Below are 26,743 nucleotides of genomic sequence, written 5' to 3'. Positions count from 1 at the left end.
CACTTAGCCCAACTGTACAGAAATGAGGCTAAAATATCCCGGATTTGGCTGCTGCCATCTTGCCCTGATGACATCATTTCAAGCTACAGTCTGAGCAGTGGCAATCTTCGCAGTATAACGTTTCCCACCCATACACCTGTCCGACCAATCAAGAGCAGCGCCACTGAATTCAAGCCCACCAATCGGCTCATGCAGTTCTCAATCATGTTGTAAAATCCCTGTTTTATAGCATTAAATAACTAGTAAGAACCAACTTTATCAGAAAAACACTTGAACAGAAATCAAGGTGATAAGAAACCAATTTCGGAAAAAAATTATTTGATGTGTACTTTGAGTTTTTAGTTTGGCCCATGTCCCATCCACCAACATGGAGAGGGTGGGCTTTATGACCTATACTGCAGCCAGCCACCAGGGGGCGATCGAGATGTTTTGGCTTCACTTTTGAGGAGTTGTCATGTCGTCCATGTTTATTGTTTTGCAGCAAAAACACTGGCAATGTAGTCTAATTTTAATGAAGGTGAGGCTGTGTTTTTTTTACAAGATGCTATCGTCAGTTTGAACACATTTTGAAGAAGCCAACAGTTAAGACAGATTTTCTAATTTGCTTTATATGTAGGTAAAATTAGAAGTGAGCACAACTGAAATTTTGATAGTCCTTCCTCATAATATTCATGCACTACAGTCGCTTCCATTTTATTTATAGAGTCCAACATCACAAACTGTAAAGCAGGAAGTGGTCCTGTAAAATACAAGCCCCCACCGACAGTGCCGAGTTTTGAAGCTAATTTGTCATAGTGGCTAAACCGTGGACTTACAACTTGCGGGTCTGTCACAGAATGCTGTTGGGCCCAGAAAGACTTTTCCCCCTAGACTTAATTGTGCAAGAGAAGTCTCTAACTCACCGCAAAATGACTTGTTTCACAATCAGGATTCGATCCATTTGGTCTGAGTACATTTCAAAAGTCTAGAAAAGTCGTGCTATTAAATCATGGTATCCCCATTCGAGTTAGTGGGGCACGAAACCAGAAGTTAGCTAAGTTAGCCGCTTGGCCAGCAAAAGTCTAGCTTGCTCTATGGGCCCAATGATGCAAGTTGAACTTTTTTGACTTCATGCGCCACTAAGCAACTTTCACAGCAATGAGTGGGGCCCCAACTCCAACGCTGTATCCAGTTCTCTTCATACATCCATGATTGGGCTCAAAAAAACTTTTCCCCACAGATTTACAATGGGAAAGAGTTATTTTCCTGACATTCATGTGAGAAAGCCAGAGACCTAGCAGCTGGGAGCAGTGGTAAAAAGACACACTTGTGTACTTGCTGTATGAGCCCATGGATGCGGGAGATGCGGGTAATGTTATACCTGGAAGTCGAACTCTTTTTGGCCTCATACACTACTGAGCAACTTTTAGAACAATGAACGGAGCTATATCTAAATTCTTTTCATAGTAGTGGTAGACATGGTAGACTGTGATGGATGTTTTCAACAAGCTGTAATAATTTCAGTACTTAAACTGTTTGCTTTTGTTTCATCTTCAGAATGAGTTTGACTAACCTGGAAATTTGTTTAAAACCTTCATCATCATTTAACCACACACATTTCTTGGCCCATATGACTTCTTTTTACTGATGTTGCTACTTTCCCAAATTTCAGCAATTACTATGCCATGTAGAATGTTATCATTACTGATTGGAATGATGGCCAACGTGATGAAAAGAACATCTGCGTGTTTATAAAATCAGCATTTCCCTTTAAAGGTGAAAATTTTTCTCTCAGTTTCCCTATTCCCTTCTCCTCCACACATTCAGGCTGTTCCAGGTCTACAGTTGCAAGCAGTGCATCCTGACTGCCTGCAGCTCCAGTCAGAGTCGTGTAATAGATGTGAGGGCTGTGACCCTGACTGCATGTGTAAATAATCCCCATTCTTCTGCTATAAAAGGAGAGAGGGCTCCCTGAATCACTGCAACATGCAGACAGGCCTCCAGTGGCAATGTTTTCTATGAATGCAGACACACACATACACAGTTGGAAAATATAAACAATGTGCATGCACAAATAATACACACACATTGGCTCTTGCCCTCCCTTTGCATCTGGCTTTTCACACTGCCTCTTCTAGTGCCCTTCTGTACTTTTCCTTTTCATCTTTTACAGTTCTGACCCATTTTGATTTCAGTTTCATCCGTTTTCCTTTTCCTTTTCAACTTTCCTTTAGTTTTCCTCCTCTCTTTGACTCATTCTTTTAATGGGAGATGACATTTAACTTTTAAAACAGAGGAAACAAGGGAGAAAAAACTTTACGAGAAGAAAAATGTTTGTGAGGGAGTAAGGAGAGTCCAAAATATGATAAGTATTGACCAGCAGTAGTGAAGTGGAAGCAGCAGAGACACAGAGAGCACAGAGGACTATGGGAGCTTACTCGTTGTCTACCCATGTAAGGCCAAAAGCTCAGAGAGAGCCCTGAGTTGTAAATCATCAGAGCTGTACACCACTCCAGCTCTTTACTAACTCTCATAGACACACACACAGCATGAACTATTGCAAGTGTAAATTTTGCCAGATCTGTCAAACTTTGCTGTGCAAGTTTTGTAGGTTGTTTTATTGTTGCTTTGATTTTTATTCTGCTGGTTTGCAAATACATAATGTCAGCTACAGAATTTAATGTCACTGTGCACAACATGCAGTTTAATGCTATCAGATGGAAACAGCAGTTTGTAACATATAAAAACAAATGATCATTGTTTGTCTAATGTTTCCTGCCCAGAATGAGTCAAAAATATGAACATCAGTCTCCCCCAAACACTGAGATATCTATAGCACTGACTTTAGGACTTCCTTGTTCCATCATTACACCATTGAATAAGTCTTGTTGTGACTTTTTTTGATAGCTATAGGGCTGCCCCCGACTAAGAATTTTCCTAGTAAACTAATAGTTGTCATTTAGGGCCATTAGTCGACTAGTCATCCACATGTTTCAAGGAGTGAGAAAGAATAGTATCAGTAACATTGTTAACACTGTGCTACATTACAGAGAAATACAAAACCGTACTAATGAACCTTCATTAATATAGGCCTATATTTTATCTACAAGTGCACGTCACACACTGAGCGAGCCGCCTGTTAATGACGCTGTCGGCAAAGCAGTAATGATTGTGCTAAGTGGCTAATGGGCATGTAGCTACTTCCATGTGTCAGATGATACGTCATGTTTGTAGTCGACCAATGAAGATGAGTTTACATATCACCCTGGGTTCGTCCTTCACCTTCTCAAAATGATCCCACACTTTGGATTTCCTGCCCGACATGTTATTAACTAGCCTGTGTAATAACCACAGGTACCAGCCCTGGAAATTAGGGGCCGTACACATGCCATGTTTTTAATCCCCTGGAAAACGCGAGGGTGGGCGCTGGGTGCTCCCCTTGTGCCTTTTTTGTGCCAGCTTTCAAGAGTGTGGTGGCAGGTTGTGTCTGAGGTTGCCAAGCAATCTTAATAAGCATTGTATAACCTATTTACCTGAAATCCTGAGTGCAGAGCTGATCTTCTTCCAGGCGCTGTTTATAAGTGTTTAGGCCTATCATCTGTGGGACAGATGTACAGTAAATTTCTGGGTACCCCTGATCAACTTTTACATGTTTATCACAGAATGAATACTTATGGAAGAAGGAAAAGATATCTGTTGGCTGTGATTGGTTTGTAACGTGTCTGACTGCTGAGCGTGGCCACTTCCTGTTTTTGTCCTTTCGAATTAAATTCCCACATGGTCCAGTCATATAGGTTTTGATTTATTTTGACATTTTATTTTAATAGAGGTTCACGTTTGTTTGTTGTTTTTATTTCTGCGACTAAGCAACCATTGAAATCATGCCGACTAATGACCTTTCCGGTCGACTAAGGTCTGGTCAAAAATTAGGGGGCAGCCCTAAACAGCAGCAACAGGACAGAGCAGGATTAGGCAACCTGCAGCTCTGGAGACATATGCAGCTCTTTAGCTTCTCTCCAGTGGCTCCCATTTTCATTTATCATTGTTGTAGGCCTCAAGGTGTTCTTACATTCTCCACCTGTAACAATGTGTAGCCTCAACACTGAATAATTTTCCTCTCAATTTTGCAGAACCTCAGTAGTGGTGGCTAGTCTTGGGCTAACTATGAAGCTATGGATAAGGAAAAGCTGCAGAGGGAAATAGAGAACTTAATAGTGCATGGACAGATTTGTCTGTTTTCACTGCCAACACTGCACAGTTTAAATACCAAATAATCACAAGTAGCCCACTGCAGAGGAGCCAGCTTGTGGTAAAATATATTACTGAATGCTCATTTGGTGACCTACAGGTTAATTTATACTTAATAGGCTGCTCAATTTGTTTTCCAGCTCCAGACAGATTTTTAAAGGTTGTTAATCCCTGAGATAGAGAAAAAGCAACATTTACGACATATTTTACAGCGTATTTGGAAAAGGTAGTTGTGCTTTGGCTTATAATAATTTGATTTCTATGTTGGACTAGGTAACCCCCCTGCCTCTCTCTGTGTCAGAGAGTGAGACAAGGGGAGACAGACATTGATACAGGGATCAAAAAATGGCAACTGTCTGTTTCCTAACAGCTGCATCTAGAGCCAGACACAGAGCTACAGGAAGTGCACCTCTTGTTGTCAGCGTTCCACAGAGAAAACAAAAGCAAATAACTGTGTGTGCAATAAAACAGACTTAATGACACCTTCATGTTTTTCCTCATAAAATAGATGTACATGTTACTTAAAATAATACCCAGCCGCAGAGTCCATTTCCAGCTCCACGCTCTACCGGGGAAACATTACTAACATGTTCAATCTTATTAAAATGTCAAAGTGCCCCCTTAACAGATACCTTTACTGTGCAGCTGTTTTCGAGAACAGACTGATAGCTCCCCAGTGAAGGAGACCGATCAAGGGTGTGAACTACTCCTCTGTTTGTGTGTACGTGTGTGTTTTAGGGTGGGGAGCGGGAGACATTATTTGTGTGGGGATGTTTGGTGCGTCTCCAAGCCCAAACACTCTCCATGACCTTCTGTTATATGCAGGGGAGGTGAATGCTAAGCTAGATTCAAGTTTTAGTTTGTATCTGCTCACACAATAACCCAAGCAAACTAAGTCGAGGCAGCTGTAGACCTGCAGTTTCTGTGTTCAGTGAGGTAAAATTACAGTTTGTCAGTGGAGTCTGGGGTCGACTGTAAGTAGCTCCAGTGTAACAACTGGGAAACAGGTGACAGTGAATCAACAGACTAAATCCAATAAACCAAGAAGGCGACACAGGAAAACAAAAGGCTGGAACGCTAGACACACAAGGAGCTAAGCTGAACTGGCACTGAGAGAAAACAAGATACACACTAAATACTCTGTGAGGGGAAGGGTAACAAGACACAGGTGAGATTTATCAGGGCGGGACCGACAATCAGACACAGGTGAAGTCATCTAAAGGGAGGGAAAACACACAGGAGCAGGAAGTGAAGTGATCTGAAACGAGAGGAGATATGAGTTTCAAAGTAAAACAGGAAACAACATGAATGAATGAAATGAAAAAACATAACTTAAGGAGGCAAGATATGGTTAGCTTAGCATAAAGACTGGAAACAGGGGGAAACAGCTAGCCTGGTTCGCTTCAAAGACAAAAAAGCCACCTACTGTACCAGCTCCTCTAAAGCTTACTGACTTTTGCATTATGTCCTGTTTGTTTCCTCCAGGCTCAGACCACATTCGTGAGAAAGATGGTTTGTGGTCGGTGTTGATGTGGTTGTCCATCATGGCTGCCAGGAAACAGGGTGTTGAGCAGATCGTCAGAGAACACTGGGCCAAGTTTGGACGTAACTACTACTGCAGGTAATCAGCTAAATAATCTCTCTGAATATGGAGCTGTGCTTTCATGATGCATTCGGGCAGTGGTGTATTTTTTTTATCATTTATCTCTTCATCGGTCTCTCCTTGTTTAAATCGTGGAGCTACTTGTTATATCTTGAATTTATTTAAATCAGCAAGCCCTGAGGTTGACTTCCCTCTTTTCCCCAAAGTCCCAATCCTCTTGTATCCCTACCAAAGCCAAATATGTCTCCCAGGCCTTCACCTTCGTCCACTTCTCCTCCAGTCCTCCTCACTGGTTGTCACTCATTCTTATTTTAACCTCTCCCCTGTGAGAAGCAGAGATAGTTTTTGCAGTCAACGTTCCCACTGACAGTTGCTGCAGTTCTTCACGTTCCCACAGAGAGCTTTCCTAATTTGATGTATATTTCCCACATGTAGATGGAGAGACACGACGGGCCAAGGACCAGATCCCAAAAAAGTCTGTTAAACATCTGTCATCGTCATGAGGAAAGAGACAAACTTTGTCTCCTGCAGTTTAGGGCCATTTTAAGCAAAAGCAAAGCTTCAAAACTGTCTGTTTATCTTAGACCAGTTATTCTTCTAGAAAGCTTTTCCTCTGACTAGTGTGCATGTGTGTGTCTATGCTGGGCACGTAAGCATCTAACTGAGCATTTATGTGTTTATCAGGTTTGACTATGAAGGCCTGGACCCGCGTGCAGCCTTTTACCTGATGAGGGATCTGGAGGGAGTCATCTCAGACAAAGCTTTCACCAGCCAGAAGTTTGCCGTGGGAGACCACATATACAGCGTGGAGAGGGCCGACAACTTCGAGTACATCGACCCCGTGGATGGATCAGTGGCTCGAAACCAGGTCAGTCTGGGCTAAAAGAGGGTAGAAAGACCGTGGAAAGGAAAGCCAAATTTAGAAGGACATGCAATAAAATTAGATGAGTGGAAAAATTTGTATTACTTCCATGACAGGTGCAGGGTTTTTCTTCAACATTTGGGAGGACACATTAATTTTTAATGTCAAACACTTCATTTCCTACATTCTGGTGAATTTTTATGCACCCATCTGTGCATTTTCTGCATGGTCATGGTATTTCCAGATCTAACCATGCATAGTTACTTCTCATCTGTCTGTTTCATGGCCGATACTGCCACCACCTACTTTACTGGAGGCATTGTTGCGTGTATGAGTCACATTCTAGCAGTTGGTCAGAGTAAAGACCCTCAGCTACTGTAATGTTGTGGGCATGGACATGTTCTAAATATTGAGGAGGGTGTGTCCCCTGTATCTCCCTCAAATCTACGCCTTTGACTTCCCTATTACTAATTTTGAACACTGGAGAAGAGATGATACTTGCAAGACCTAATAGTTAGAATTAAGTTATAATTGCCCAGAGTTGGTTCGTGTTCTAACGGCAGCATTTACAAGCGGACCAGATAAAAAGCCTTGTGCAAGAAAGCTGCTCTTGATTGGTCAGAATTTCCATGTGGGAAAAATCCAGGAAGTAAACAAAACGTTGAAGAAGAGCACACTTGCAAGATAAATGTGACACTTTCTAATGTCACAATGGAGGGACAACTACGCAGGTTGATTTTAGCGCTGCTCATCGTGGACTATATTGCTGTCATTGTTCATTTTAGTCAAACCATACAGTTTGAAAACGAGGCGCGGCTCCAACTAGAAAACAATGTTTTGATGCATTGGATGTGCTGAATGTGCATATTAAGGCAGTACAGGAGGAGGTGCACATTAATAATCCTCCAGGACTGTAACATGCTCATGTTTAACCCAAACAATGTGTCATGTGACTGCAGTTGGTTCAGATTGAGGGCACGTTCTCACCACAGAGACCACACCAGAGTTCATTTTTTCGGTTGTTTTGGGGCGCACCCAAGCGTGATTGCTGTGTTCACACCTGCCCAAACGAACCGCACTTAGGGAGCAAACAAACTTGACTTCAATTGAACCGAACCAAACAGGGCAGGTGTGAAAGCACCCTAAACTAGGCTGACCAAACGTCCTCTTTTGCCTGGACATGTCCACTTTTCACGTCCCGTCCGGGGCGTCCGGGGGGGTTTTATAAACTGATGATAATGTCCGGTTTTCCGTGTGTTTGTGTGTGTGTGTTAGAGTGCAGCACGGGCAGCATATTTCTGTCCGAACCTGAACTGAGCCCAACATTATTTAATGACCAAAGCACTGAGTTTGTGTCACACAGTGGTTACAGGCTATTTAACAGGCTGGGCGTGCGCCGTGGGTGCTCAGCTGCGGAGAGGGAGACCTCCGTGTTTGAGACGGGAGCGAGAGGCGGGAGGTCCGACGCTTCTAGCGAGAAGAGAGGGAGACATAAAACAAAATAAGATAAAATAGGAAAAACCTGTCTCCCTCTTTTATTTGGAGGTCCGAGACTTCCAGAGAGGGGAGAGAAGAGAAACAAACAGCCAATGTGTGTCTGTGTGTGTTATGTTCAGGTGTTGTCACGTAAATAACAGTCCCCAAGCAATAAACAGGACAGACAATAGGATTTTATTTATTTTTACACTACATTTTCACTGAAAGCTGACCAAATCCAACCCGAGCCCGAATACAATTTATAGCTACATTTCTGACCAAACCCGGCTTGACCCGTCGGGTACTGTCGGGCTCGGATCGCCACACTCTAGTGTGTGTATGTGTCCCCTATTGGGGCCTATCTGAATTTCTGTCTTTGAGAGATATTGTAATATAACTGAATTTTCTATCCATACATATAAGTTTTAAATATATTAAAATGATAAGGCATCTGTGAGTAAACTGCGAGTATCATTTAAGTAGGCTATGTTGTGGCCGGCCGAGTGTCCTCTTTTTTGGAAATCAAAATATGGTCACCCTACCTTAAACGATTCCCAGCCCTGTCACCCTGCGTGCGATGGTTACCATTAAATACCATGCTACTACATGAACATGCACGCCTCAAGTGGGTTTACATTGTCGTGGTAGTATATGTCATTGATCCAGTGTTTCTGGCTTTGGTCCGTATAGTGCAACAAAGGGATATGACAGGCCGTGGTAATATGCAAAGACGAGGAGAGAAATGTGTTGCTCTTGCATAGTATACCTGCCACATGGCAAAATATAATATAATGGGCACTGTCTTTCACCTGATGAAGTTATATTCAGACCAGAAATTTGTTGTATTTTTTTTATTTCAGTGGCTTAAGATGCAGAGTGTGTTACTCATGTTATCAGACTTTTTTCAGTGATACATGACCTGTAGCAATTTAGGTCAGAGCAAACCGGCCAATGCAGTAGATCAGAAAGTGCAGTTCAAATCAGGTCCTTCAGGTTTCATGGGGTCAGATCTGCCCTACATCTTAAACATGCACACACACTCACACTTATACCTCTGTGCTCTCTTTCCAACACATGCACTCACTCATCAGTCTCTTGTGAGCGAGACCACCCACTAGGCTTTACTGTTGCCTCATTAGAGAGGTTCCATGTTTGGATGTGATAGTCTATCTTCCATTGCAAACCATAAACATATACACACACACACACACACACACACACATTACATACAACACATATCCCTACACATACTGATAACTCCCTCGGTTGATGTACCCTCCCTGTCCTCTCCCCCTCAGTCTCTGTGAAGTTTACCCAGCTGACTCCCTCGGTTCTGCCCAGAAATGTGTGGAAACTCATTCCTGGCGTCAACACTTCTAGCCTCCGCCCCAGCAAATACCACATACACACACTGTGCATTTTGGTGTGCGCTGTCCGTCGGTACAGTTGTCTCTGTGCTTAAGTGTGAACACATGCATACACTTGCGTTGGCCTACACGTGTTCACCCATGTGTCTGCAGGCAAATTTGTCTGTCACCTTACGTACCTTAACAGAAGTAAAGGGTCTCGCCGCCCCGCCGTGAACACTTCTTCCGTGTTACCATGGTTACAACAGCTCCACAGCTAGCTAGTTAGTCAGTCACCCCAAAATGTGATTTAACCTCAGTGGCAAATCCTCAGCATCCCAGTCGCCCCAGTGTGTGTTATTACAGCACACATTCCTCCCAGGACAGAATTATATCAGCTGTCGTCTCACTTGCAGTCTCTCTGCCGCAAGTGTGTTTGAAGGGGGAAAAGTTGGCACATACACACAAACACACACACAAATACACACACACACACACACACACACACACACACGCACATACACAAGACAAAGCATGGGGGATTTACACAGCAGTGGCATGGCAGCCTTTTGTAGTCGACTACTGAATTCATTCTGCATTGTCTGCATTTCAGACAGACAGACAGACAGACAGAGATAGACAGGAATCATTGTCATAATGAAAATACTGCACTCTTGCTGATCGCCTACTGCACTTCTGCAAAGCAGTGTGTGCCAACAAAATGTGTTTTTCAGCTTCCCTGTCCATTTGAAGTGGTCAAGAAAATACTTTGTTCTTCACAGCTTATAGAACTTAAATGTAGGTGTCTTCCTGTATACTATTAATATTCATTTCAACATTAATATAAAGTTCAAAGTTAATAAATATGCTTAGGTTAGATTTTTTAAATAACTGCAGCTTTATTTTGTAAATAACTGGAATATCTAACTGACTTACCAAGATTTCAGTTCATTAAATTAGATATTTTTCACTCAGGTAGAGTAAGGTAGCGGTAGGTAAGTAAATTTAATTTTAGCTTTAGCCAAGCTAGCTGTCATGCTATCTGTGCAACGTTAGCTAGCCAGAATGCTGTTACTGACATTTTGCTTTTAGCTCAACCAGTGTTCATTACATGCATAAAGCCTAATTTACAAAATAAATGCAATTGTAATCTGTTACAGATAAAATATGTAATTAAATTACATAAAAAAGTAAAAAGTCTGTAAAATATTTTATTCATTCTGTTGCTTTGCATCTTTTTGTGAAGCAGAGATGTTGGCACAGTCTATTTCCGGACATTTTTCAGCTTTGTTGCCCAGTTTAAAACATTTGTTAGTAAAGCCATCAGAAAGTAATTGAGTTTAATGTTTAATTAGTCTGTAACCTAATACATTTTAGGAGTAATCTTCCCATCACTGAGCTCAATTTAGTAGGCCCTGTTTGGAAATTGTAGCCTACATTTCTCCTCGTAAAATATATGTCAAAAAGTCAATTTGAGGTCATTACTCAGTTTTGATCAGATATGTAGTTGAGCCTTTGTAGAGTTAGATCAGGGGTCAGCAACCTTTGCTGTCAAAAGAGCCATTTTTGGCATGATTTTTTTAATTTATCTGGCGCTGCAATACATATTTGTGCTTTATAATAAAGGTAATACAGCCAATTAGGTCTAAATTTGCCTATCAATATTACTAACAGTTCTAAATGAGCATTCATTAATATGTTTTTACACAAGATGGCGACTCTGCAGTGGCTATCTATCATTATTTTGTACTCAAATAGTGCAGCGTTGGCGGTGAAGGCAAAGAAATCTGTCCACTCACTATTAAGATATCTGTTTTCCTTTGAGACTTTTGCTGAAAAAGTATCTAGCCTAGCAAGTGGGACTCCACCGCTAACTAGCCACCACTATATAGGAGAAGAGACCGGGTCAAAAATGTATGACGTACACTTTAGTTGACGAAATGTTGTGTATAGGTTACACATTTTTACAACTGGAAAACGTAAGACTCACTTCAGGCCTACGGAAAAATAAAAACTTAAATTAAAGTGTTAGAAAATAACTGTTATTCATTTCCGTATGATTTTTTTTGTAGAAGCCACATATAGCCACTGGAGAGGGTCTGAAGAGCCGCAGGTTGCCTACCTCTGAGCTAGATAGATAGAGAGACACAGACAGACACACTGGGGCTGGTATGCGCTCCACTCAGTGCCTCTAAGCCTTACAGTGGACATTTGTTTTTAACAAGCATTAGTCAGCCTCCTGATAACTGCTCCTCTATTGTTAGAGATGAGCTGACACCTTCACAAATAGAAAGAAAGACAGACAGGCGGACGGACATCTTTCATTATCACTGTCTCTCCTCACCCGGTCTCTGACATGCAACACTACAGAGCCAAACTCAGATTAGGAGCAAGGCGAGCGGTTTATTTTACTTTATTACTACTGTCTATAAACCATGAAGCCGAGTCACAGTTTGGAAACAGCTTGGTCTGAGATGGGGTCACTGTTATACTGGGGTACGTGCACCCACGTCACTTTTTACTCCTATAATAGTTTATAAAACTCTTCTGGACTACACTTAAAATAAGCTACACATCACTGTCTATATCAAGACAGTAGCCTACATCTTTTTTAGCCCTGATGATGAATATATATGTTTACAGCAGTCAATCAAGTTAATCACACAATGCTGTAAAAAAGTGTCCAGGGTGTGTTTCAGGCTAACAAATTAGGACATTTTTCTTATTCATGCTCCTTGTATGTCTTTTTTCTCCAAAATATATTGCAGTGTTTCCCCCCCGAGCTTGTCTTTTGCTCTAATGGGATAAGGGAAGAGGCACTGTGGAATTTAGGACAGATAAGAGTCATCACACATCCATTAGTCAAAGAGTCTTATCGTCCTGACGTCAACCAGCAAGAGTTGTGGTTGGTTACCCCGGTGAAACTATATCCTGTTTTTCCTGAAAATCCTGAGGTTAAGTTCAAACAGTGGACAGCAGAGGTGTTTAAATATGTGATGTTTTCCTCTGCTTTGGTTTTGTCAAAATCTGTGGAAACACAACCTCTACGAGAGCTACTGAACAACATAGTCATCACTGAAACTAATTTAGAGCTGGAGTTCATAAAGTTTCTTGGAATAACAGTGAATCATTTGAATAGTTATGATCTTACATAACTTTATAGAGAGTACTACGGGGCAACAGGCATGAAGTACACTGGTAAGGAATCCAAGTTGAACTCAGTCCCAAAAAAATACACACTGACATCTAGTGGATGTTTGTAGTTACTGCTTATAAAGAACCCACTTTTCTTTTTACGGACTCTCCAACTTCTTTTTCCTGTATTGCCAATTTGCATGATTGGAAAATAATGAATAATTAAGTACTCTATTTAAATGTATACGAGTAGATACACTTTTAATACCCAAAATCTAATCTAATCTAATCTGACACTAAAAGATTTATATTGTGTGACAAAGTTCATCATTACTTTTTATGTTGTATTTAATAGAATGAAGCTGTAAATTTAGTTAAGTGTGCAGTGCTAACAGGATTATTCAGTGCACTTCCATTTAAATACATCAGTCAGTTTGATAATTCATCAAGCAGATGTACCATTTAATGAAAACTGTGGTACTTGCTGTTTTTACGCCTCCATGCCGACAACAGCCGTGACCAGAGGCATTATGTTATTGGGTTGAATGTCCATCTGTCCCATTTGTGAATATGGCAACGCGACATCTCAGTAGCGCCTTGAGGGAATTTCTTCAAACGTGCCAAAATTGTTCCCTTGGACTCGAGGATGAACTGATTCTATTACGCAGGTCAAAGGTTGAGGTCACTGTGACCTTACAAAACACATTGTTGCTCAAGAATTCATACGCTAATTATTTTATGTGTTTAACATACATGATAAAACAAAAGGGAATAGAAATATTTTTAAAAAGTGCATGTGAGGGTGTGGTTGAAACCTGCACAGGCTTATATGAGAACCATACCCAGAAGATATATAAGTGCTAAAATATAACAGTCAAATATGTCAATACATTTTAAATACTAGAATTCAAAAAACTTTCACCATATAAGTATACAGTTAAAGTGTTATACTAACAGCATGAACATGTCTAAGGGGCTATACTTTATTTATCATAGGAGGGTGGTGGCTGCTATTTGTTACTTTTTTTACATCTTGACCCTTGGAAAAATGCACTATAAATAACCATATTTTTGTATATTCACACCAAATGTACATGAAGAGCTAACGATCAAACAGCACAGAGGGAGTCATCACAGCTTATTTCTTAAGCAGATGTAAATCCTCCTTAAAATGGCATTGCTACACAAGCTGTATGTAAAAAATTTAATAAGCCCACACATCACACATGTGCACATTTGTTAAAAACTAAACATGCTTTTCAAACCCACTTAAACGATTTGGGATTCCAAGGGTATTTACAATAAATACAGCCCAAAAAAAAACAAAAACATAACTCCCTACCCAATGCTTAAAAACATATTTGAAGTGCCTCAAAAATGGATGATCAGACTGTTATACTGACGCAGAAGAACAGGGTACAGGAACTTAAAGTGTGAATGTTGCCTTTTGCAAGTTGTATTTTGTCTTTCTTGCTGTTTTACCTTGTTTGCCTGTTTTGGTTTGGTTTGTTTTGTTTTGTTGTTGATTGCTAAATATGATGTGCTGTCAAGTGTCAAAAGGGTAGGTGTTATGAGCTGTAGCGTCAGCCTTCACCTTTTTTGGACTGCAGTTCGAAAATTATGATAAATTACTTTACTGTAATGTTTTGCACTGCACTATTTAAGTATTTGCTATTTTCTGTGAGAAGCTGTGACTTTATTCACATGAATTTTATAGATTAATACATGACCAAAATTCTAAATTCTAAATTCACACTATTCAACGCCTTAATTCAGGAACAGAGGGGGAGACATTTCATCAGATACTGAGTCGGTGAATCTTGGGTGTCCGCCTTAAACTGTGCTGACTGTATAGGTTTTCTGTCCGCCGGGTTGAAGATGTGTATGAGGCATCTACAATCGACGTCTGTATTTGAAGCATTGTCCACTGTCATGGCTACATATAAGTCTGGACACGCATGGATGTAAACTGTAACTTCAACTTGACTGGTTCGTGGAGGCATACAGTAAAAACCACAAGGTGGTCAATCCAGTTAAAGCTATATGTCACCGTAATTATAGAATTTTAGTGCAGTTTTTGGTAATTTGTTGTGGGCATTTGTCAAGGAGAAAGTGAGTCATGAATAGTTTAATTGATAATATAAACACTGTTGTATGTTTCCAGGGTTTGAGGATCATCTTCAATGATGCGTCCCGCCTGGTATTTCGGATGAGCGGGAGCGGCGGAGGGATGGGTGCCACCATCCGCATCTACGCCGAGAGCTTCGAGAGAGACCCTGAGAGACACAACAGAGAGACGCAGGTACAGAGGGAGTGTGATCTGTGTGTGAGATCAGTGTGTGTGATTGAGAGACAGCATTTCTGTTTGTGTGCATGTACAACACATGCATTAGTTTTTTCTGTCGAAGTGTCTATGTGAGCTTTTTCTTTTACACTTGGTACGACCTAAAATCACTCATCCAAAATGAGTCTTTTGATACGCAGTCTTCCACCAGTTTAGTCACCATAAAACAGGTAATATCAAATCTTTATTGAGTTACAACAGACAGCAGCTGAACTAACGCTTATGATGACACTTTGTTCTCTTCAGATTCTTTATATTATATTCTGTAGAATAAAAGACACAATAGATGCAAATTTTACAGGCCATCCTTTAAGTGCTGGGATATATTCCGCATACCTGAAAATACATGAATGAAAACTCCCACACAACCAATTATCTTGGCTGTTTAGTGCAGCTGGCATAATTTTGGCAAAACGTTGCCTTCCATCATCACTTCTTTTGTATTCACTACCTAGGCGCCACTTGAGGTGTAATTTTGATCTGTGGTTCGTATTAAATTGAACAACAAGGAGAACACACAGCGACCATTGCAGCTCCTGGAGTGCTAATACAGTTCATGCTGTGATGGTGAAATGCCCCAACATGGTCATGTACCAGTGGTGTGTAATGCAGCTTCATGCGACACTGTTAAAGCCAATTGACCTGTAGACTTTGGAGTGATTTGAAACAGTAGCTTCTTGTGTGGTTATGGATGTTGGAATAGGTAGTGTACTTTAACCATACCTAAGGGTTGTAAAGCTGGAGTCATGATGGCTAGACACCCTCATTTAGGTTTGGCCATCTAACCCTACGACTTCATCAAACAATGTGAGCGGAGATTAATGATCGTATTGTGTGTCATTGTTTCCTACAAGTCAGAGGACAAACAACTGTGTCTTCATCTTGCATAAAAATGCGACTTGGGAATCAGAGTTTGCATTTGAGCGTTGCCACTTGATACAAGCAATTTCAGGTGCAAGAATTTAAAAACAAATGAGACAGCGTAATTGTAATGTATTTCATCATCTGTGCAATGATTTAAAATCAAAGTTATATCACAAATTCTAATTTTATATCCCCAGTTCCCCTCTGGAAAAGTGGATTCATTTATCAACTATGGACCACTTATTGATGAGTAATAAATAACAGGTTTTAGTTGCTATATTTGTGTCAGTTAAATTGTGAGATTTGGTTGTCGCTGTCATTTTGTTTTCCCTGTCCCTGTTTTGTGACCGACTGAACCCTTGAACAATCTATCATTAATATTAGATCATAAATTCAATACCTAATCGCTCTGCCCCTTACCCGACGCGCATAAATCATTAGACATGATTAGACAACATGTTATTAGGCGAGATTAAAAGTACTGAGAATACTTTTATAAGCACCTCTCTCAGCCGAGCGGCAAAGCCGTGGGCTGTGTGTGTTCATGTTCAGCCAACAAGAATCCTTGAATCCTCACTGTCAATGCTTCACATAGTTTTACACTGTAGTTGTGTTTGTATGCTTACAGTATAGTAAGTAATGTGTGTGAGTGTGTGTGTTTTACTTCATCACCTGTGTTGCTAAAATATAACAGTCAAAAATGTGTTAAAAATAAAACCATAACACAAACTCCTGAGTCAAGTCATATCATTCTTGAGCAACGTTAGTGACGTGTCGTGCATCTATTTGTTTTAAGAGATGTTCTAAATGTGTCAAGATATTTTGCTGCGTGTGGATAAGGTTGCACACGAGATAATTTCTTTATTACACCACAGTGTTCCTGCTGCATGAATTTTATGAATGAATCGGGTCTTGCACGTAACAAGACCATTTTTCCAGACTAGGCTAATGCCTCTGTAGCATGTATGCTGACACAGTTTATACAGGGCTTCTTTAACATAAGTCAAACTAGGTCATCTGCATGTTTTCATGCCCCAGACTCACATGATATCTACCACATACGTGCTGTCTTGCACAAAAAAACGAGGTCGCTGTTTGCTAGAAGATGTACTTATTAACCAATGTAATGCAGTGTGTGAGCCTCAGTGTTAAAGGGACAGTCCACCCCAAAATTAGAAATACAAATTTTTCCTCTTACCTGTGGTGCTGTTTATCAGTCTGGATTGTTTTGATGTGAGCTGCCAGGACTTAGAGATATCAACCAGATGTCTGCCTTCTCTTAGATATAATACAACTTGATGGCAATCGGCTTGTGGTGCTTAAAGCGCTACAAAAATACATTTGAAAAAAACTCAACAGCAATGTCTCCTTCCAGAAATCATGTCCAGGTTACTTAAGAAAATCCACAGACTTTGTTGTGAGCAGTTTCATGTGGGAACTATTTTTGTTCATACCAGACTACAACGGCCAACCCAACCTGTTTTTATTCCTAGGTCGTGGCTTTGTCACATCTCTCAGCATCTCGCAGTGATGCACAGGACACCCTTTTGCGTATCTATTTGACACACAGCCAAAAAAACACTGTAACATGTGGTTAATGTTTTAAAATGGCCGCGTTAGGTTTAGGCAACAAAACTACTTGTTTAGGTTTAGAGAAAAGATCATGTTTTGGCTTAGAATAGATTTGTTTGTTACCTAATGTCAAGTGAGTGACATCACTGCATGACAATTGTACGTAAATTACATAACTGTATGTTCAAACAACTTTAACTTTGGGTTTCACGTCAGACATGAACTGTGATCTCCAGGATAAAAGTCTGGTTTTGTTCGACCCATCCACCTTCCCTCCCTCCCACCGTACACAGACTGTCTCACTCTTTATACCATGTCAGCTTTAACATTTGCTGACAGATTTATGTTGGAGTTACTTGAAAGCACAGTGCGTCTCACAAAGACACCAAAGGCAGCTTTTGGCATTGATATCACACGCCGAGCAACATGTCAAAGTGTCGGTATTCGATGCCCTGAGAAAAGAATGGGCCAGCCAGCCATATCACTGTGCAGGAGGAAGTGTGCATTTTAACAGAGATGCACACAAAGCTCGTGGTCAAGACAACAAGAAGTGTAAACATTGATGGTGTCCAGCTACCTCAGTGGTGCTAAGTGAGCTAGCAGTAGATGAGCACTTCCGTCTGCGCAGTGATACGGTTGATTTGTGTAGTTCACTGGCAAGAAAATAGTTCCTACATGAAACAGCTCACAACAAGGTCTGTGGATTATTTCTGTAACTGGGCCATGATTTCTGTAAAGAGACACCAATGTTGAGTTTTTCAAATTTATATTGTGGTGCTTTCTCTCCAACACTCTGGAACTCACACTCGAACAATCTAGATACAGGTACAGGTACAGCTACAGCTCTACAGGTAAGAGGAAAACCATGTATTTTGCATTTTGGGGTGAACTGCCCCTTTATTATCAATGCTTTTATAGCCATAGGTCTCATAGTTATGTCATTACTGAGCTGTGCAAGGGAGATTTATCTTAATTATTTAAAAAGGTGGTTAAAGGTGCAATGTAACACAAACAATACATAGAAGCAGTACAAAAACACAAAAAGATAAAAAAAAAAAAAAAACATAAAAAAAAATGTAAAAGGATCACGACCGTAAAAAGTAGCTGTATATCGTAACTTTTGGGTGCTATGTCCCAAAAGTTCTCCCTCCTTAGCTACCTATTTTCTCTTCTCGATTCGAAACATCAGCAGTCGAATTATCACTGTTTGAAATATTTTGTGATGTGTCCCTTCCTGCAGGTGGTGCTGGGTCCTCTCATCGCCATCGCCCTGAAGCTCTCCAACATCCATGAGAGGACAGGGCGTCGCGGCCCCAACGTCATCACATGAGCAACCAGGAGAACACACACTCACATGCACGCACACACATGCATCTAACTGCTCACACAGACAAAATACCTTCAAAATACATTTTCCTGTACTTATCTGCCTTTTTTTTTTAAATCCCTCTGTAGCTTTAATTTTTCTTTGAATGATGACTAAACTGAAGGTGCTTATCTCTGATAAAGAAAGCACCAATGTTGTTTATTGACCACTATCATGTGTCAGCTATCGAAAACATATAATATTCAGTGTCTAAACCAGGGAGGCTATTTAATTATTGCCACGAATAAGTAGTGAAAAATACGTAAGCATATAATGAATGTGCAGACTGACTGGCTTGCAGTTATCAAGACACATGGACTAAGGGAGCCTGAGATCATTTTTTTTAATTCACCATGCTGTTTTTGTACAACAGTGCAGTATACACAGCTTGTACCCGTCCTCTCAGATATGTCTTTATCAGCCACTTCAGTGTAAAATAAAACAGGTGTTACATCACAGCTGATATATCAGTAAACTGCAGATAGTCGATGTTTGATACGAAATTACTGTTAAAGCATAACTTGCTTATGAAGTAGTGGAAAGTTGTCTGATTCATGTTTACTACCTAAGGACAGGGTATTAAAAATGTAAAATAACAAAACAACCCACAGGTAATGAGAAAGAAAAAATGTATTTTAGATTTGTTTGCTAATCTGGCTTTTTCTTTAATTTGTCAGTTTAGGCCTTTGGGAATGCCGTATAACCACATTTGAATATATTATTTTTTCTTCTCTTTTTTTTTAAATCCAAATAAACTTTTTTGTGTGTAGCACTCGCCTTTTTTTAATTGAAACGGACAGGCCTAATGGGGACAAATAAAAATACATCAGTGTGAGATATGTTGCCCTTAGGCATTTTTGGATTTTAATTAAACATATTCTTCATAATTAAGAGCACCATGTTGTGCTGATACTATATATCATGCCGTGATTGAACATCCTTGAGGAAAAGCAGGCTTTTGTTTGTCGAGCACAGCACCTGCCTTTGAACCGAGTGTGAAATGTGTTGGAGCTGTTGTGTTGAGATAAGAAATGAAGAGGGTTGATCTTTATACGGCCTGAATGAGACGCAGAGAGCAGGAACTCATAAACACGCTGATTGCCGTCATTATGAGTTGAGGATATGCCAGTGGATATCCGCAAGGATGTGTTCACTCAGTCAGCCAGACATTACCTGTCAGCCATTACAGGTTATTGCCCCATCCAACTGTTTTATAATGTCAGGGGTTATTTCTGAGGTTGGATGAGGATCAATGCCAGTTTATCACCTTTGAATGTGTTCCTGTGAACACGGTTTCAGCGGCAACTGTTGGTGTGTCAGAGACAAGTGTCTAATAGGTTGGGGCATGATTAGATGGATACATTCCTCTAAAGTAATTGGTAATTAAAATGGCACCAGCATCCACTCTTTTCATTTATTATGCGCGTCGACATGAACAAGCTGCACAGTTTGTAGAATATTGTTGCTCCACCAGTATCTTTACTGTGGTGAACTTTTCAACTGAGCTGTCAGGTGTGCTCGACAGAGTACTCCTAATCTATTTAAATGCTTTGTTAGGACAGTAAACGTGCACCATCACACAGTAAGCATGTATAAATTCAGCACGGACTGAAAAGACTTGTTTGCCTCGCGACTTTCTCGGTAGACTTTCATATATGTGCACACTCATTTGACAAAGTCCGTCTTGCAATCATTAGCTCACATCACAAGACTTGTACATGTTATCTGTCCCCGACGTAGAAACAGAGTTTGTAAAGAAAGCCTTCATGTTTTCTGCTCCAGGCACATGAAATAGTTTACAGAAGGGATTTTAATTGATGAGTCCTAATTTTAGTCCTGTTTTAGTATTGTGTCATCCATTATCTGATTTTGTATCATTTTGCAGATGCATCTGAAACTTTTTATGCTGCTGTTTTGGCCAAGTCTTCCTTGCAAAAGAGGCTAAACCTAATAAACCAAAAGAAATCTACCTTACAGGATGTTCTATCCATGCATTATCTGTAACTGCTTATCCTATCTAGGGTCACAAGGGGGCTGGAGCCTATCACAGCTGACATGGTTCAAGAGGCAGGGTAAACCTATATAGGTCACCATGCTATCACAGGGCTTACAAAGAGAGTTAGACAAACATTCACTCTTACATTCACACCTACGGGCAATTTAAGGTCACCAGTTAACCTAACCTGCATGTCACTGGACTGTGGGAGGAAGCCGCAGAACCCAGAGAAATCACACTGACATGGGTAGAACATGCAAACTGCACAAAGAGGGGCCCCAGCCTCTTGAGGTTAGGCAACAGCGCCAACCACTGCACCGCCATGCTGCCGGGATGTTGTGGTGGCCACTATCAGTCTAAGATGTGGTCTATGTAATGCATATATCACCGGCTCAGTCAGTTCAAGTCCGTTTTTTGCCTTTATTATTATTTAGGATGGCCGAACTGTGAAATGGGGAGACAGAGGGGATGACCTGCAGCAAAGCGCTGGAATCAAACCTGTGGCGCTGCAGCAAGGATGTTGCCTTTGTATATAGGATGCCTGTTCCACCCAGTAAGCCACCAGGCTTCCCTGGAAACATTTGTTGCATGTTGTCTTCCTTTTACATCTCTTATTTTCAACTTATTGATTTTGTGTTATTCAGTTTCAGTATTGTTGCAGCAAACATACAGTACAGGCCAAAAGTTTGGACACACCTTCTCATTCAATGCGTTTTCTTTATTTTCATGACTATTTACATTGTAGATTCTCACTGAAGGCATCAAAACTATGAATGAACACATGCGGAGTTATGTACTTAACAAAAAAAGGTGAAATAACTGAAAACATGTTTTATATTCTAGTTTCTTCAAAATAGCCACCCTTTGCTCTGATTACTGCTTTGCACACTCTTGGCATTCTCTCCATGATCTTCAAGAGGTAGTCACCTGAAATGGTTTCCACTTCACAGGTGTGCCTTATCAGGGTTAATTAGTGGAATTTCTTGCTTTATCAATGGGGTTGGGACCATCAGTTGTGTTGTGCAGAAGTCAGGTTAATACACAGCCGACAGCCCTATTGGACAACTGTTAAAATTCATATTATGGCAAGAACCAATCAGCTAACTAAAGAAAAACGAGTGGCCATCATTACTTTAAGAAATGAAGGTCAGTCAGTCTGGAAAATTGCAAAAACTTTAAATGTGTCCCCAAGTGGAGTCGCAAAAACCATCAAGCGCTACAACGAAACTGGCACACATGAGGACCGATCCAGGAAAGGAAGACCAAGAGTCACCTCTGCTTCTGAGGATAAGTTCATCCGAGTCACCAGCCTCAGAAATCACAAGTTAACAGCAGCTCAGATCAGAGAGCAGATGAATGCCACACAGAGTTCTAGCAGCAGACCCATCTCTAGAACAACTGTTAAGAGGAGACTGCGCGAATCAGGCCTTCATGGTCAAATAGCTGCTAGGAAACCACTGCTAAGGAGAGGCAACAAGCAGAAGAGATTTGTTTGGGCCAAGAAACACAAGGAATGGACATTAGACCAGTGCAAATCTGTGCTTTGGTCTGATGAGTCCAAATTTGAGATCTTTGGTTCCAACCGCCGTGTCTTTGTGAGACGCAGAAAAGGTGAACGGATGGATTCCACATGCCTGGTTCCCACTGTGAAGCATGGAGGAGGAGGTGTGATGGTGTGAGGGTGTTTTGCTGGTGACACTGTTGGGGATTTATTCAAAATTGAAGGCACACTGAACCAGCATGGCTACCACAGCATCCTGCAGCGACATGCCATCCCATCCGATTTGCGTTTAGTTGGACGATCATTTATTTTTCAACAGGACAATGACCCCAAACACACCTCCAGGCTGTGTAAGGGCTATCTGACCAAGAAGGAGAGTGATGGAGTGCTGCGGCAGATGACCTGGCCTCCACAGTCACCGGACCTGAACCCAATCGAGATGGTTTGGGGTGAGCTGGACCGCAGAGTGAAGGCAAAGGGGCCAACAAGTGCTAAACACCTCTGGGAACTCCTTCAAGACTGTTGGAAAACCATTTCAGGTGACTACCTCTTGAAGCTCATCGAGAGAATGCCAAGAGTGTGCAAAGCAGTAATCAGAGCAAAGGGTGGCTATTTTGAAGAAACTAGAATATAAAACATGTTTTCAGTTATTTCACCTTTTTTTGTTAAGTACATAACTCCACATGTGTTCATTCATAGTTTTGATGCCTTCAGTGAGAATCTACAATGTAAATAGTCATGAAAATAAAGAAAACGCATTGAATGAGAAGGTGTGTCCAAACTTTTGGCCTGTACTGTAGATGTAGTTTTGGGGAGGACACAGGTGACACATCTCTTTTAATATTTCACACGTGTGCATTTGTCCCTGCCAATAAAAACATGTAAGTAGCAGAGGACTTTTATTCTCACAAAATTAAGATAAAGGCACAAATTGGTGCTAAAAACTCACTATAATGCAGGAAATTCAGTGTTTGATGCTCCAGATTTTTTTTGGCGGCAGCTATCTGGATCCTCTGTTTCATATGTGTCTCCCTGAATGTTGAAATGAAACCTACACCCTTAAGAGAGCTTATTTTCAAGTAGGATCAGACCATAAATACAGCCAACTGCTGCCTGGTAAGAAGATTTGCTTTTAAAGACTTATTTATGAACAAGTATTATTCTAAAATCTCTTGAGGCTTGTGAAAAGAACTTAATACAGTAATGCAGAGACTATGTAAGTCAACCAAAGGCTGGCTATATATTGAGAAAGACACATTTTTGAACACAAACACTACAGTATAACGACACAGCACAGCTTAAGTTACTTTATATTTTTATTCAAGAACACAAATCACCCTGGAACAAGGGCAGCATCATTCACTCCTATACAAACAGTTGTTATTACATGTGCAATATTTTTGTAGCATACAAATTGGAGCTGCAGTGCAGGTATTCGTAAGTGCTGTTTGTCAATACAGACGTTCAGGAATCCGACTGGATTAATACTGTCCTCGGTTATTTGGTTATTTGTCACACCACTAAGCAGCAACTCAAACGTGCAGCTCATCCAAAAACTATCTGAGCAACATCAACACAAAACCACAGTTTAAACCTCTTTAAAGACCTCTACACTGAGACAGGCCTTGTCACAAAGGGTCAGCACAGATATGAGCGTTCACAGGTTGAGCACTGGGTGTAGATCGATGGCACACATGTCAGCACATCTCTGTGATCCATCATCTGGTAGCCGAGCTATGCAGCCACCCTCAGAGGCACCTCCTATTCTTCTGGAACGTTCTCGTTGAGCTCAGTCTCTGAGCCAGAGAGGCAAAAGAAGTCTTTCAGTCTTTCAGTGTGCGGAGAGGGCATCCCTCCGCTCCTTATGCATCCATCTCTCCCTGCTGAATACGCTCCACCACACTGTACCGAGGAGGCTGCTCCCAGCTCCACGTGCAGTCTGGAGTGTCCGAGCTGTCCTGGCTGTACAGAGGAGGAGCGAGGCTCATCACCACATTTACACCATCGACCACTACAACAAACTCAGGTGTTGTATCAAAATCTGGCTCCTGGCTGCCCTGGGACTCCTCGTACGATGGGGGGTAACAGCTTGGTCTGCAGAGGAAAAGACACACAATACATTAGAGATAGTAGTTTAGTTTTATAGTTGATTTTACAGGGATGATGCTCATTGATCAACAGATAAAGGATTTGTAAATGAGACAGAAATGGCCTAGAAGGGTAATTTTAATTTGCTGTCCCTGGCCACATGTTAGAAATAGAATAATAGTTGGATTTTTGATGCCAAAAAAGTAAACATTTTCCTGTAGTGCACAAAACAACCATTGATCAGGAGAAGAAGAGCAACTTTGCTGGATTACTTTGATCATTTTTTCAATAGTTGTAGCAACTATTTTTCAACAGTAACTCAACTACATAGCAAGGAATTCCCTAAATGTTTCCTTTTTACGAAACCAGGTAATTTCTGAAACATTTTTGATTTTTTGACACATATTCTTTTCCCTGTAAAGCTCAATACTTTGCAATTCAGTGTTTCAATACATTTCAATTGTCAGGTGGGTTTTTTTTCTATTATTAGGATTTCTCTTTTCTAAAGGCATCTGTGGTCACAGGTGGTCTTACCGTTCTATAGTGTACACCTGGATGTGCTGCTCATGCCCTCCTCTCTGGTACATTTTGCTCTTCATGCTGTGACAGATGGTCCAGAAGACGCCGATGAGAACCGCCAGAATGCCGAACACGATCACAATGTAGGCGCAGATCACCCTCAAAGTGAATCTGTGCTCTATCTCTAGGGACACCAGGTAGGCTCCGATGCAGGTCAACGCAAATCCCAAACCAGGGAGCACGATGCGGGCCAGAGACCACAGCTGCTTTTTCAAATTCAGTATCATTTTGACTCACTTGTTGATTCTTTATTGGAGGTTTCAAGGTGCTTGGTTCTTCTTTTTCCTGTACACTGATGGACAGAGTCACTGGTGTCAGGCAGGAGGTGTTTAAGGATTCTTGTGATTGGATCTTTGTTGTATTTTGCACTTGCCTAAGCACAAATAAAGCCTCTTACTAAGTTTAAGTACCAGCAAGTGTGGCTGCAGTTGAAGGAGTGCAAGTCTGTGAAAGTTTCTTTGCTTTTTCATTCATAAGGGGAGGCGGGAGCGATGTTCCTGCCTCCTTGGTTGTATATTAACACAGCATTAATCTGGGGCCAGAGAGAGAGAGAGAGAGAGAGAGAGAAAGAGAGGGGGGGGGGGGCTGGTAGCGAGGCACTGACAGATGGTTGATTAAGCAATAAGCCCTCATAATAGAGAAGTGCGCACTCCAGGTCTCAACATATTGTTTGGATTGTCTGGAAATGCTCTTATTGTGATTCTAGATTTGTGAATTAATTTGGCATTGACAGAGTTTCTACTCTCTGTAGAGTCAGCAATAGAAAACAGCAGGTGCCCTACTTGGTGGTAGATAAAGCCGTGCAGGTTATGGCCTAATACTACATACATAACACGCTCACTTACTCAAAGGGAAAGATACTGTCACTCTGAATGCGCTACTGATGGATGTTTTGTGCAGAATACACATCGCCATATACATACAAGACTACTACAATCATGAACTATTAGAAGTATAATCCTAAAAATAAAGGCAGTCTACTTTAACAGCAGTGCTACAACCTTTTTTTTAACCAAATCAAAGGGTCTGTATGTGATATTCAGAGCAAACAACTATTTGCTATGTAAAGATAATGGCGTCCTGAGCAGAGAATGAAGTCACACTCCCTCACAACTTCTCTGTTCTTTGTTTTGGTCGCCGGTCCGGCCACACATGCATGAGAGTCAATATGTGTATCCCACTGGCTTAGTAATTGCCACCACTCCGCACTGTGCTCATACAGCAGTTACCACTCATATCGCCGTCCCGACCCACGATGGCACAGAAGAGTCATCATGGAAGCATTGCGCCTACCCACATTAACACGTTCAGCTCTGTCAGCACTGTTGCAATTGTCAACACTGTTTGAGCTGTTTTGGCCACTGACTCAGCCGCCATGCCGACAACTGTATGCAGAAAATCTTGGCTCCAACTTTGACTCACAGATATGCTCTTGATGTATATATATATATATACAGCACCGGAAACTCTTGTGTTTTGAAAAGGTTTAAAATCATCTGTAGTTTTATGTTGAACAACAATGAGGTCTGAATTTCAAGTCTTGTAGGACAAAAATATGTACATAAATCAGCACACACAGTCATGCGATATCTGTTGTTTGTTGTGATCATCTAATAAGTAAATCCTTTGCACATATACTGCCTTTCTACTATGCCATGACAGTGTTTTAAATTAAAATAAATATTATACAAGGCTGATCAAAAACTTGTGCAATTAAGTTTAGCAGCCAACTATATTTAACCCTGCACCATTGCCCAAGTTTTCCCACTGTCAACCAGTGCCTA

General features: G+C 41.0%; 2 protein-coding genes across 2 annotated transcripts in view; one reads left to right on the top strand and one right to left on the bottom strand.

Annotated features, from left to right (window-relative positions):
• pgm5 (phosphoglucomutase 5) overlaps positions 1–20,769 on the top strand; it is a 43,075-nt gene extending 22,306 nt beyond the window's left edge. The window contains exons 8-11 of the mRNA XM_049579173.1: positions 5,713–5,848; positions 6,515–6,698; positions 14,814–14,951; positions 18,670–20,769. Of these exons, the coding sequence (XP_049435130.1) occupies positions 5,713–5,848; positions 6,515–6,698; positions 14,814–14,951; positions 18,670–18,759 (548 nt within the window). The 3' untranslated portion in view covers positions 18,760–20,769. The remainder of the gene's footprint in view (positions 1–5,712; positions 5,849–6,514; positions 6,699–14,813; positions 14,952–18,669) is intronic.
• Positions 20,770–23,635: 2,866 nt separating this feature from the next.
• On the bottom strand, positions 23,636–25,411 carry LOC125890222 (transmembrane protein 252-like). The gene is made up of 2 exons (XM_049578745.1): positions 24,915–25,411; positions 23,636–24,386 (listed from the first exon to the last, which is right to left on the bottom strand). Exons 1-2 carry the CDS (start codon positions 25,184–25,186, stop codon positions 24,155–24,157), a joined length of 504 nt encoding a protein of 167 aa, XP_049434702.1. The 5' UTR covers positions 25,187–25,411; the 3' UTR covers positions 23,636–24,154.
• Positions 25,412–26,743: the final 1,332 nt, after the last annotated feature.

This window comes from Epinephelus fuscoguttatus, linkage group LG6 (genome assembly GCF_011397635.1).
Source record: "Epinephelus fuscoguttatus linkage group LG6, E.fuscoguttatus.final_Chr_v1".
Lineage (NCBI taxonomy): Eukaryota > Metazoa > Chordata > Actinopteri > Perciformes > Serranidae > Epinephelus > Epinephelus fuscoguttatus.
The sequence above is the reverse complement of the archived record's forward strand: the minus strand, read 5'-3'. Positions and strand labels throughout refer to the sequence as shown.